Below are 13,683 nucleotides of genomic sequence, written 5' to 3' on the forward strand. Positions count from 1 at the left end.
AGCTATTAAACCTGCAGACTCTATTTAATTACATTCAGCACATAGTGCCAGTGAGTTTTTTGTACCTGGTCCTGTGTCCCAGTTATGTCCATAGCCTATAAGTTCTTCAAACTTAACCTTCTCTCCATTTGCCTTTTTAAAATGAGTTCTAGAATCAGTTCTTATCAGTCTTTCAGATACTTGCAATTTTCCAGAGCGTTTGCTAATGATCTCTGATTACTGACCCACTCATTGGAGGGTATACTTCTCTCTTCCAAAACCCCTTAGTATGTTAAAAACCTTCAGCAGTTCAGTTTTTAATCTTCCTTTACCCAAGTAGAGCAGTGCCAAATGTAGCAACTCCTTGTCTAACTGTTCCCTTAGTATAAAAACAAACTTAAAAAAACACCTTCCGCATAATTTCTACTAAGGTCTTTTTATCTATCCTAAAGAGTAGCGCCCACAAATGTTCACAATACACCAATCAAAACCTAAATAGTGATTTATAAAATTCTTTGACAATCTCTTTACTGTTATGATATGTTCCTTTATTAATAAACCCTGATAACCAGAAGGCTTTTTTAAAAACTTCATGAACTTGCCATGGCACCTTTGAGTATGTGAACATCAAGGGTTTCCTGTTTGTTTATAGTTTTCAAAATTATGTTATTTATTTTAATCCTTTTAATTCTTGGGGCTTCATTTCCTTTATAAGTCTGCCAAGTTTCATTGAGTCAAATGTTTTCTGTAAGTCATACCACTGCGCAACCTAGAGCAGTCTTTGCTGTTATTCCTTCAAAAATTACGATCAATTCAGTCAGATACAATCTTCTTTGACAATTCACCAATGGACATTTATTTTGTCACTAATAATGATTTCCATAACTTCCTATGACAAAATTTCTGCTTTGTATAGTTGCCTTTGAAACAATGTTCACATTATTAAGTTAGTAAATTCATGTACACTTTTACTTAGTGAATTTCATTTGTACTAATCTTGCTTTAATTTCCCTTGATTTGCTATTAGACTGTTGGACATTTGTCCTGAGCTCAGTAAATGCACCTCCTCACTTTCTCCATTTCTCCCATCTAATGGATTCTTCTTAAGGCCAAAAGAATCATTTAGAGTTTTAGTATTGTTTAGAACTGGGACAACCACTTTGTCTGGATACTGATAACATACAGAGTTTGACAGGTCCAGATGAAAAGGCTGATCACAGCTGAAAAATGCACTTAACAGAATCAAAATTCTGATAGGAAATGGCAGGGATCAAAAGACCAGTGATGTACAGAAGGACTTTTGAGTGCAAGTTCATTGTAAGTGGTGAGACATTTGGCAGGCTTGCCTTCATAGGTTTAGGCACGGAGTATGGGACTTGGGACTTAATGTTGCATTTACAGTGTACAAAATATTGTTTAGACCTCACATAGGAGTTATGAGTACATTTCTTGTCACTACACAGCAGGAAGAATGCGATGGCAATAGGGAGAGTTCAGAAGAGATTTACTGGGATGTAGTCTGGAATATAGGCTTGTAGTTATAAGAACAGATTAGATAGGTTGGGTTTATTTTCATTAGTACATAGGAGGCTGAGGGGTGAGTTATAGAAGCTTATAAAACTATCAGTGTAACAAAAATCATTTAAAAATTTGTTTTGTGTAATTATTTTATTCAGCTCAGGATATTGCATATGCACTCACAAAAAAAGGAGACACCGCACATGTATTCAAGGCCACAGCACTTTATTAGAACAAGCGCAAATGCAATTAGACAGAAAAACAAAAGTCTGCAGTAGTAGCAGTACAAAAATCAAAATAATATTTATCATCCACTAAACAAGCCAATCTCTGCAACGTTGGACTACAGATCCGACGACCTTAAATGCAGCCTGTTTTCTCTCTCCCTATCTCTAACTACATCTCGAATTACTGTACTTGTTCCTGTCTTAGCACTAGCACTGGACTTGACCTCGCCGAAGACCAAAGCTCTCCCACTGCACAAAGAAAGTGCCGCTCTTTATACCCTTTAAGATTTATTGAAAGCATAACATGATTATCACCCCAGTACTTTTCCATCACCAGCTGTACCCCTTTATCTCTTATGACCTTCAGCCTAGACACATTACTTAGGAAAAAGGAGACAACGTGTCTGTAAGGAGGAAACCGTTATTCGCCGGTATCTTATCATAATTATGTGTATTCAAAATAGAGAGAAATCACTGGGCAATAAGAGGAAAAATAGCCATTTCCACATTCCAACCTGACACCATTTTGTCTTCGAACTTCCATTTTATTTTGGCATGTACTAAGGAGGAATTACAGTTAATTCTTTCCTTCCACTCCACCCTTTGATTCCTCATTGGTACATTATACAAAAATCATGGTAAATACAAGTCCTAGAATTATTGCAATATGATTACTTAAACAGTGGGATTTGGCTATGAATTCTATAGACACGATAAACTAAAATAATCTGCACTACAAACAGCTAATATTATAATTAGTTTACGCCCACTCTTTAGTCCCCAGTCCCACACTTTATTCCAAATAATGCGAATCCGTTCGCAGTTAACCACAATTAAACTTCGTGGGCGTGCGGGAGGCGTTGCTGTACTGGAGGACGTCTTCTCCTTCCATGGTGGATCTTTGACTGTACTTTTTCGCATGTTCAAACGCTGACCTCGACTCAAGGAAGGTCGACAAAATTAATTCCAGGGTCGTCATTTCACCTCTTTCAAGAAGGCCAAAGCCTTGTCTTCGGGTTGGAGGTTTGTGTGTCTCAGTGACCCAGGGAGCTATGTTGGCTGGAGTTAGGGTTTTCTGCTTTGGCTCTTGGTAGGGGCACCCATATCAAAGAGTAGAGGCCAGACTAAGAGTGGTCCTCCAGATTCGGGAGTTCAACTCAGGGCTAACAACAACTGACTGGTCAAAAATTGTTACGGAAACAGCAACGAAGAATCCTTAAAGGACCTTTATTGTTGCCCTAAATGCCAGCGGCGTAATGGGTAGTAGGCACCATTTCACCTCGGTGAATTAAGTATCAATTATTATCAGTTTTACACAAATCTACGTCATTCACGTTTGGTCATTTATTTCCCTGTTCAAACGCACCAGATGGCCTTAAGTGTTACCACCTCTGTTTGCTACAACCTTGCAGACCAAGGTATTTGGAATATGCACCCATGCTTTTCCTCTCATTGTGGGAGCCCTTCCTTCAGTGCCTCTTTCCTCCTTCCGCTGTGGGGTACACTTGATCATCCTCGTCATCGGTGATTCTTGGGGTAACGGTCTATTGTTTAAATTGTGCAAGGCTTGGGATAGTACAGTCAGCCACACCTGCAAGGTGTGAATTGGTGTCAATAAACGACTCTGTTATTTTAAAAGTCTATTTATTCTTTCGATCAGCCCTGATGCTCGGCGGCAACAGAGCATTCCTTCCACAGCTGCCCCGAGAAGTGAGACCCACTATCTAACTGTATTTCTTGAGGATCCTCATAATAACTAATTAACTTCTGCAATACCTTCAGTATATGATCCTGGTCATCTTTAGTGCAAGGAATTGTCATTAACAGAGCTGAATAGGTGTTAACTATATTTCAAGTATTTAAATCGTTGTGCTGTGGCAGGGGTCCGACGTAATCAGTCTGCCATACCTGGGCTTGGCTACTCCTGCCGTACCGCTCCTGCGCTTTAACAGGCTTGAAATATCTCCCAGCAAGCTGGTCGGGCGCTACTGCTTGTGTTGATTTTAACGTTCCCCGTTCCTTCCTTTGACTTCAGAACTCTTAACTTTCGTTTTCCCCTCGTCAACCTGCCTTAATACCGCCATCTTCTCTAGTTCCTCGCCCACAGGGTGTCCCACGTACATCTTCAAGAGGCACCACTAGATTTCCCTTCAAATGTGAGGGCGCACAGTGAGCCGTCCCGTGCAATACCTTCTCCGGGGCCTCCCACTCCGTCCTGCGGTGAATGCCCGTGTGTTTAACGATCGATCGAAGCATCGCAATTCCCTCGTCTCCAGTGTGCCCAGGTGCACCCTGCTGTCCTCAGTCTACCGCAGGGAGATAAATCCTTAACACCACGCGTCGGACTCGCGAGAACAAATCTGCGGGGTTGTCATTGTCATTCTACATCTGATTATTAATACCACTTCGAGTACAGAGAGAGATAGCAAGTCATTAGCTTCCTCCATGTCCAAATGGACCGTGCCAGCACCTGTATCCCACAAGGCAGCTAACCATACAGCGAGGCATCTCCGCTCCTCCGCACCATATTTATCTCGAATGGCCCCCTTTTCCTCAGTCTTCCATGCCCGAGTCGCTCTTTCCTTTTATCTTATGTCGTTTGACACCCACCCCGTGTCTTAGTAGTCAATGACTACGCACCGTGCCGGGTGAGTTCTCTCGTGTAATGTCTCGGCAGGGGAATCGTCAGGACCGTTACCACGCCGAGTATTAGCTTCATACCAGATCTCGCCATCCCGACTGTCGCCCCCACCCCCAACTTAGCCATTAATGCTCTCATTCTGAAAGGATCTGGATGCCGATCACTCAATCTTCCTGCCGTGCTCTGAGCAATTCACTCGCTGAAGTGGTTTGCTGTGTGTCGGCTTTGTCAGCTCCTTCACGGGCCGACCTAGCTGATCCGGTTAAGGGAACATTTTGCCGCGCTGTGATTCCCATTCTGTCATTAGCGGCAGACTGTCTTTGCTCTGCTACCCAATACATGTCAAAAACAGTTTTCAAAGCATGCAGCATAATACAACAGGCCACCCCCTTACTCTGCTCCCTATGTTTGAGAAACATAGCACCCATTATGCTAAATCATGCTGACTACGCCAATTTTTAATTTTTTTTTTAAAAAAGGGCCCCCTGGCCCTTCAAGAACACCCAGCAACCCCCGATTTAATCCTAGCCTAATTATGCAACAATTTACAATGACCAATTAACCTACCAACCAGTACGTCTTATGACTGTGGGAGGAAACTGGAGCACCTGAGGAAATCCATGTGGTGATGGAGGGAAAGTACAAACTCCTGACAGGCAGCAGCGGGAATCGAACCCATGTTGCTGGTACTGTGAAGCGTTGTGCTAACCACTATGCTACCGTTCTGTAACAGAGGTTATTGTAAAATTTGCTGTGTGTTCTTTTTTTTGATTCAGCTCAGGGTATTCGCAATAAGCAACACACACAAAATGCTGGAGGAACTCGACAGGTCAGACAGAACCAATGGAAAAGAGTAAACAGTCAACGTTTTGGGCCGAGACCCTTCTTCAGGACTGAAAAGGAAGGGGGTAGATGCCAGAATCCAAAGGTGGGGGGAGGGGGAGAAGGTGAGAGGTGATGCCTGGTGGGTAGGAAACGTAAAGGGCTGGAGAGGGAGGAATCTGATAGGAGAGGAGAGTCAATCATAAGAGAAAGGGAAGGAGGAGGGGACACAAGGGGAGGTGGGAAGAGGTAAGGTGAGAAGTGATAAGAGGTCAGAGTGAGGAATAGAAGAAGAGGGGAGGGCTGAGGGAATTTTTTTTTATATACCGGAAGGAGAAATTGATATTCATGCCATCAGGTTGGAGGCTACCCAGAAAGAATATAAAGGTGTTGCTCCTCCACCCTGAGGGTGGCCTCATTATGGCACAAGAGGAAGCCACGGACAAACATGTCGCAACAGGAACAGGAATCGGAATTAAAATGTTTGGCCGCTGGGAAGTTCTGCTTTAGGCTGATGGAGCAGAGGTGCTTGACGAAGTGGTCCCCAATTTACAATGGGACTCACCAATGTCTTCGGGAGCACCGGACACAATAGACAACCCCAGCAGATTCACAGGTGAAGTGTTGCCTCACCTGGAATGACTGTTTGGGGCCCTGAATGGAGGTGCGGGAGGAGGTGAATGGGCAGGTGAATTGCCACTTTGGCCACTTGCAGGGATAAGTGCCGGGGGGGGGGGCGAATGGACAAGGGAATCGCGGAGGGAGCGATCCCTGCGGAAAGTGGGGGGAGGGGTTGTAAAGATATGTTTGGTGGTGGGATCCTGTCGGAGATGGCGGAAGTTGCGGAGGATGATGTGGTGGATGAGGAGGCTGATGGGGTGGTAGGTAAGGACAAGAAGAACTCTATCACTGTTAAGATGGTGGGAAGATGGGGTGAGCGCGGATGTTCGGGAAATGGAGGAGATGAGGGTGAGGGCAGCATCAATGGCGGAAGAAGTGAAACCCTGTTGTTTGAAGAAGGAGGACATCTCTGATGTTCTGGAAAGGAAAGCCACATTCTGGGAACAGATGCAGTGGGGACGAAGGAATTAAGAAAAGGGAATAGCATTTTTACAGGAGATGGGGTGGGAAGAAGTACAGTAAAGATAACCATTGGAATCAGTAGGTTTATAAAAAATGTCAATTAACAATTTGTCTCCAGAGATGGAGACAGAGACTGTTCGCAAGCAAAGGAGATACTGCACATGTATTCAATGCCACAAGAAAACACTTTATCAGAATTAACACAAATGGTATACAGAAAGAAAAAAACAAAGGTCTGTAGTATTAGCAGTCGAGAAATCAAAATAATGCTTATCATCCACTAAGCAAGCCAAACTCTACAATATCAGAGGGGAGCCACAGATTCCACAAACTTTATGCAGCCTTTTCTCTCTCTCTCTCTACCTCTAACTCTAAATCGACACACTTGTCCCGATCTTCTTAGCACTGGCACTGGTCTTGACTCTCCCACTGGACAACGAAAGTGCCCCTTTTCATACCCTTTAAGATTCTTTCAAAGCATAACCTAATTATCACCCCAGTACTTTTCCACCATTTGGTGGTACCAGCTGTGTCCCCTTATCTTTTACGACCTTCAGCCCAAACACATTACTTAGGGAAAAGGAGACAACAAGCCTGTAAGGAGGAAACCATTATTCGCCAGTATCTCTTTGCAATGATGTGCATTCAAAATAGAGACAAATCATTGGTCAATAAGAGGAAAAATAGCCATTACCACATTTCAACCTGACACCATTTTGCCTCCGAAGTTCCATTTTATTTTGTCATGTACCAAGAAGAAATTACAATTATAAACACAAGAAAATCTGCAGATGCTGGAAATCCGAGCAACACACAAAAAATGCTGGAAGAACTCAGCAGGCTAGGCAGCATCTATGGAAAAGAGTAAACAGTCGATATTTTGGGCCGAGACCCTTCATCAAGACTGGAAAATAAAGAGAAGTCAGGATAAGAAACTTGGGGGAGGGGGAAGAAGTACAAATTGGCAGGTGAAAGGTGAAACTGGGAGAGGGAGTAGTGAATCAAAGAGCTGGGAAGTTGATTGGTGAAAGAGATAAAGGTCTGGAGAAGGGGGAAATCTGATAGGAGAGGGTAAAAGACCATGGAAGAAAGGGAAAGGGGAGGAGAACCAGAGGGAAGTGATGGGTAGGTAAGGAGATAAGGTGAGAGAGGGAAACAGGAATAGGGAATGGTAAATGGGGAGAGGGGGCAATTACCGGAAGTTCGAGAAATCAATGTTCATGCCATCAGGTTGGAGGCTACCCAGACAGAATATAAGGTGTTGCTCCTCCAACCTGAATGTGGCCTCATCGCAGCAGTAAAGGAGGCCATGGATAGACATGTCAGAATGGGAATGGGATACAGAACTGAAGTGGGTGGCCACCAGGATGGAGCATAGGTGCTCAGCGAAGAGGCCTCCCAAACTACGTTGGGTCTCACCGATATACGGGAGGCCCCAACAGATTCACAGGTGAGGTGTTGCCTCATCTGGAAGGACTGTTAGGTGTCCCTGACAGGACAGACAACATGTTGGCAGTATTTTGTAACACACTCTTGAAGTTGGCCTGATTGAACTCACCAGTTATGATGAAGGGGGCCTATAACTAGAGGGGTGGGTTTAAAGTGAGAGAGGAGAAACTTCAAAGAGATCTGAAGGGTAAGGTTTTCACACAGAGGGTGGTGAATATCTGGAATAAGCTGCAGAGGAGGTAGCAAAAGCAGATATATTTCAGTATTTAAAAAGCATTTCACAGCTATTTAGATGGCAAAGTAATAGATGCCAAATGGATCCAATATATTGAAATGGGGATTTGTGTGGATTGATGTTGCAGTCTATGTGGATGAGGTGGGTGCAACAGGGATGTGATTTGTTAATTTTGCTAATATACAGTATAGTAACATATTTCATTCTAATGAAGTCAGAAATCAGCTCTATTCAGGTTTCTTCTTGCTACTACCATTGGGAAGGAGGTGCATGATCCTTAGGTCCCACACCACTATGTTCAGGAATAGTTATTACCCTACAGCCATCAGGCTCCTGAACCAACATGGACAACTTCACTCACCTCAAATCTGAACTGATTCTGCAATCTACAAGCTCACTTTCAAGGGTTCTACAACTCATGGTTTTGGCAGTTAATTATTTATTTGCACAATTTGTCTTCTTTTGCACATTACACTCGGTGGCCACTTTGTCAGATACCTCCTGTACCTAAAAAAATGGCTACTGAGTGTATGTTTGTGGTCTTCTGCTGCTGTAGCTCATCCACTGCAAGGTTTGATGTGTTGTGCGGTCAAAGGTGCTCCTCTGCACACCACTGTTGTAACATGTGGTTAGTTGAGTTACTGTCAGCTTGAACCAGTCTGGCCATTTTCCTCTGACCTCTCTTATTAACAAGGTGTTTTTGCCCACAGAACTGCTTACTAGATATTTTTGTGTTTCTCACACCATTCTTTGCAAACTCTGGAGACCTTTGTGTGTGAAAATTGCTGGAGATCAGCAGTTTCTGAGATACTCAAACCACCCCGTCTGGCACCAACAATCATTCCACGGTCAAAGTCACTTAGAACACATTTCTTCCCCATTCTGATGTTTGGTCTGAACAACAACTGAACCTCTTGACCATGTCTGAATACTTTTATGCATTGAGTTGCTGCCACATGATTAGCTGATTATATATTTACATTTAGTGAGCAGGTGTACAGTTGTCCCTAATCAAGTGGCCACTAAGTGTAGTTGTTCATCAGTCTTTGTTTATGTATAGTTTTTCATAAATTCTATTGCATTTCTTTATTTCCCTGTTAATGCCTGAAAGAAAATGAATCTCAGGGTTGCATATGGTGACATAATAAATTTACTTTGACTTTGAGTCTGACAATCAATCACCTTCCCCCCTCTCCCCCCCCCCCAACGCACCATCCTATATTTCCAGCTTTACCTCAGTGGCTCTTTTTCTGGAAAGCTTGGTGTTTTGTCAGGTGCGTTTTATCCTCCAATAAGCATTTCCAATTTATCTTTTACTGTGTTAACAATCCGTCAAACACTTAGATTTGTAAATCTAAACTGAAGTACTGCAGGTGCTGGAAACCTGAAATAAAAGAAGCAGCTGTGAGCTGGGCCACGTGTTTGAAGCGAATGTTCAAACTAGTAGAGCTAATGTTTCAGATCTATGATCTTTCATTCGAACTATGAAAAGTAAGAAGAGATTTTATGTCCCAAAGGAAGAGGTGCAGGGGAGAAAAAGGGAGTGTCTGGAAGAGATTGTGAGGCAAGGGAGGTAAAATGCTACCAAAGGTGAAAGTTTGTCTTGCAATGAGACAAGAAACAAACTGAGTCTAAAGAAGTTGGGTAGAAGAGATGCAGAATCACATACCCTTATTCTGAATGTCTTAAACTGATTATATGTGGCCTGATTTCAATTAAATGATTTCAAGAGCCGCTAGGTAATATCACAGCTGTATAAAATGCTGGTTAGACCACACTTGAAGTATTGTGCTCAGTTCTGGTCACCTCATAATGGCTTTAGAGAAGCTTTAGAGAGATTGCAGAGGAGATTTACCAGGATGCTACCTGGACTAGAGGGTATGTTCATAGAGGTGTAAAAGATGATAAGAGGTAGAGATAGAGTTGAGAGCCAGAGACTTTTTTTTCCCAAGGTGGAAATAGCTAATACAAGGGGGCATAATTTTAAGATGATTAGAGGAAAGTATAGGGGGGATGTCAGAGGTAACTTCTTTACGCAGAGTGGTGGGTGTGTGGAATGCCCTGCCCGGGGGGTGGTGGTACTGATAGAGGCAGATATACTAGATTAGATTAGATATTGGGGGCATTTAAGAAGCTCTTAGATAGGCACATGGATGACGGAAAAATGGAAGGTTATGTCAGATGGAAGGGTTAGATTGATCTTAGAGTAGGTTGAAAAGACTGCACATATAATGTTCTATGCTTTACGTTCTATACTCTATGATCACCTTGCTATTTTCTCGCCAATGTTCATTTGGAAATTTACCCAATTGTCTTTGCATATCAACAAGTAAGACAAAAAAAACTTTTGGATTCCTGCTTATTTGTTGAGAAATTTATGTGTTGAGAACTTGTTTGAAAAAGAAGGTATAAATCGAGTAATTACAGTTGTTAAATATGATGGATAATTTATTGAAATACAGTGCTATGCAAAAATCTGAGGCATGTATATAAATATAAATACAGTGTATATAGCCAGGGTGCCTAAGACTTTTGCAAGTATTGTCGTAATTTTATGAATTGCACTGTACTGCTGTTACAAAAAAACATTTCGTAACATGTAAGACCATAAGATATAGGAGCAGAATTAGGCCATTTGATCCATCGAGTCTGCTCCACTATTCATCATGGCTGATCCATTTTCCCTCTCAGCCCCAATCTCCTGCCTTCTCTCAGTATCCCTTCATGCCCTGACAACCAAGAATCTATCAAACTCTGCTTCAAATGACTTGGCCTCTGCAGCCTCCTATGGCAATGAATTCCACAGATTCACCACTCTCTGGCTAAAGAAATTCCTCCTCAACGCCATTCTAAATGGATGTCCCTCTACTCTGAGGCTGAGTCCGCTGATCTTAGACTCCCCCACCACAGGAAACATCCCCTCCACATCCAATACATTGAGGCCTTTTAACATTCAATAGGTTTCAATGAGACCTCCCCCCACCTCATTTTTCTGAATTTCAGTGAGTACAGACCCAGAGCCATCAAACGCTCCTCATATGATAAGACTTTCAATCCTGGAATCATTTTCGTGAACCTCCTTTGAACCCTCTCCAATGTCAGCACTTTGCTTCTAAGATAAGGGGTCCAAAATTGCTCACAATACTGTAAGTGAGGCCTCACCAGTGCCTTATAAAGCCTCAACATTACATCCTTGCTTTTATATTCTAGTCCTCTTGAAATTAATGCTAACATTGCATTTGCATTTCTCACCACAAACTCAACCTGCAAATTAAACTTTAGGGAATCCTGCATGAGGACTCCCAAGTCCTTTTTCTTGCACCTCAGAGTTTTGAACTTTCTCTCGATTTAGAAACTAGTCCGTGTTTTTATTTCTTCTACCAAAATGCATGACCATACACTTCCCAACACTGTGTTCCATCTGGCACTTCTTTGCCCATTCTCCTAATCTGTCTAAGTCCTTCTGTAGATTCTCTGATTCCTCAATACTGAAATAATGATAGATCTGACTTTAACTTCTTCTGAAATAGCAGGGTGAATTCTATCATAATATGATCACTGGCCATTAAGGGTTCCTTCACCTTAAGCTTTCTAATCAATTCTGGTTCATTGCACAGCACCCAATCCCAGGATAGCTGATCCCTTAGTGGACTTACCACGAGCTGTTCTAAAAAGCCATCTCATAGGCATTCTACAAACTCCCCCTCTTGGGATCCAGTGCCAACCTGATTTTCCCAAACCACTTGCATATTGAAATTCCTGATGACTATCATATCATTGCCCTTTTGATATGCATTTTCTATCTCCTATCGTAATTTGTAGACTACATATTTACTACTGTTCGGAGGTCTGTATATAACTCCCATCGGGGTCTGTTTACCCTTACAGTTTCTTAGCTTTACCCACAATGATTCTACACCTTCTGATCCTATGGCACCTATTTCTAATGATTTGATTTCATTTTTTACCAACAGAGCCACCCCACCCCCTCTGCCTACCTGCCTGTCCTTTCAATACAATGTGTATCCTTGGACGTTAAGCTCCCAGCTATAATCTTCTTTTAGCCACAATTAAGGGGTGTCCATTTAAAACAGAAATGAGGAGGAATTTCTTTAGCCAAAAGGTGGTGAATCTGTGGAATTAATTGCCACAGAGGGTCAGTTCATTGAGTAAATTCATAGGTTGTTGATTAGTCAAGGTGTCAAAGGTTATGGGAGAATGGGGTTGAGAGGGATAATAAATCAGACATGATGGAATGGTGAAGCAGACTCGATGAGCTGAATGTCCTAATTTTGCTCTTATGTCTCATGGTCTTATTCCAGCATCTGCAGTCTCTTGTGGATTCACTACCTAATGATCTGTAGTGGGAATCTGAATGGCTCCCCACTGGGTGATCTTCTGACTAAGTAATTGGACTAGCAAATGGAATTCTAAACCGCTGATCCAGGGGCATGGGTTGGATCCCCTGAGGTACCATTTCCCTAAAGTATTATTTCTCTGTCTATTACCCTGACTTACTATTTTTGTTTATTTCCCTCTCTCACAGCCAACATAGTAACGATAATGATTCTTTCCCGGGGAAAGTGTGGTCTCTCCAAAAACATCACCCACTACCTGGTGGCCATGGCAACAGCGGACCTCCTGGTCATCATCATTGACCTGATCCTAAGACATATCCCGATAGCTTTCTGGGATAAATTTATTTTCTTGGAGTCTCTGCCAGTGTGCAATATTCATGCAGTCTTCCTGTTTGCAGCCACGGACTGTTCTGTCTGGTTCACTGTCACTTTTACCCTCGATCGATTTGTCAGCATTTGTTCTCAGAAGCTGAAGATGAAGTATTGCACTGAGAGAGTGGCAGCTGCTGTTCTGGGAACTGTGACAACGCTGAGCTGTTTGAAGAATATCAGCTGGTATTTCATGTTCAGTGGGAAATACTGGCTTTTGAATAACCCTTGGTTTTGTAATGTAGACTATGATGTTCTGTTTTCGCAGGTATGGGGGGCCATTGAAACAATTTATTATTTTCTCACCCCCGGTTCTGCATTTGTTCTGATTCTGATGTTTAATGCTTTAACTGTTAGACAAGTTTTGCTGGTGAGCAGAGTCCGTAAACAACTCCGGATTCACAGCAGCTCGAAGAATTCCAAAGACCCGGAGATGGAGAGTCGGAGGAAGTCCATCATCTTACTCTTTGTTATCTCGGGGAATTTCATACTGTTATGGTCAATCTTCATGGTGTATTGTGTATGGAACAGAATGTGGTACTTTGGGTTTACTTATGTAACTCCACCTAGCTTTGTTCAAGAAATTGGATTCATGCTCCAGCAACTTAGCTGTTGTACAAACACTTGCATTTATGTGTTGACCCAGTCCAAGTTCAGAGAGCAGATGCAGAGTATGGTGAAATACCCTGTTAACGGTTGTTGCAAAATTGATTAAGCGACTAAAGTAATGGAAAAAATTCTAACGGCGGAACTCCATCTCATCTTGCATTTTGCCAGACAATTCTTCTCTGAAGGCTTTGTGTTACATGCTCAGAGAGGGGAGCTTTGGAGATGGAGCAGTTCTTTCATTGTAAAAGGCTCTACAAATTCCACGAAACTTCGCACACAAAGTTACAAGCAACTTTCTGAAACCACAGCCTCTCTGTGAGACCCTCCTCTCTCTAAAGTGCTGCTCTCTGTTGTCCCTCTTCTTATGAATCATTTGTCTGCACTTCACACAAA

General features: G+C 42.5%; 1 protein-coding gene across 1 annotated transcript in view; it reads left to right on the plus strand.

Moving 5' to 3' along the window:
- The first annotated feature begins 6,017 nt into the window (after positions 1-6,017).
- LOC134340873 (V-set and immunoglobulin domain-containing protein 10-like 2) overlaps positions 6,018-13,683 on the plus strand; it is a 119,820-nt gene continuing 112,154 nt past the window's right edge. Inside the window, exons 1-2 of the mRNA XM_063038445.1 lie at positions 6,018-6,072; positions 12,501-12,949. Of these exons, the coding sequence (XP_062894515.1) occupies positions 6,018-6,072; positions 12,501-12,949 (504 nt within the window). The remainder of the gene's footprint in view (positions 6,073-12,500; positions 12,950-13,683) is intronic.

The sequence above is a fragment of the Mobula hypostoma genome, chromosome X2 (assembly GCF_963921235.1).
Source record: "Mobula hypostoma chromosome X2, sMobHyp1.1, whole genome shotgun sequence".
NCBI lineage: Eukaryota > Metazoa > Chordata > Chondrichthyes > Myliobatiformes > Myliobatidae > Mobula > Mobula hypostoma.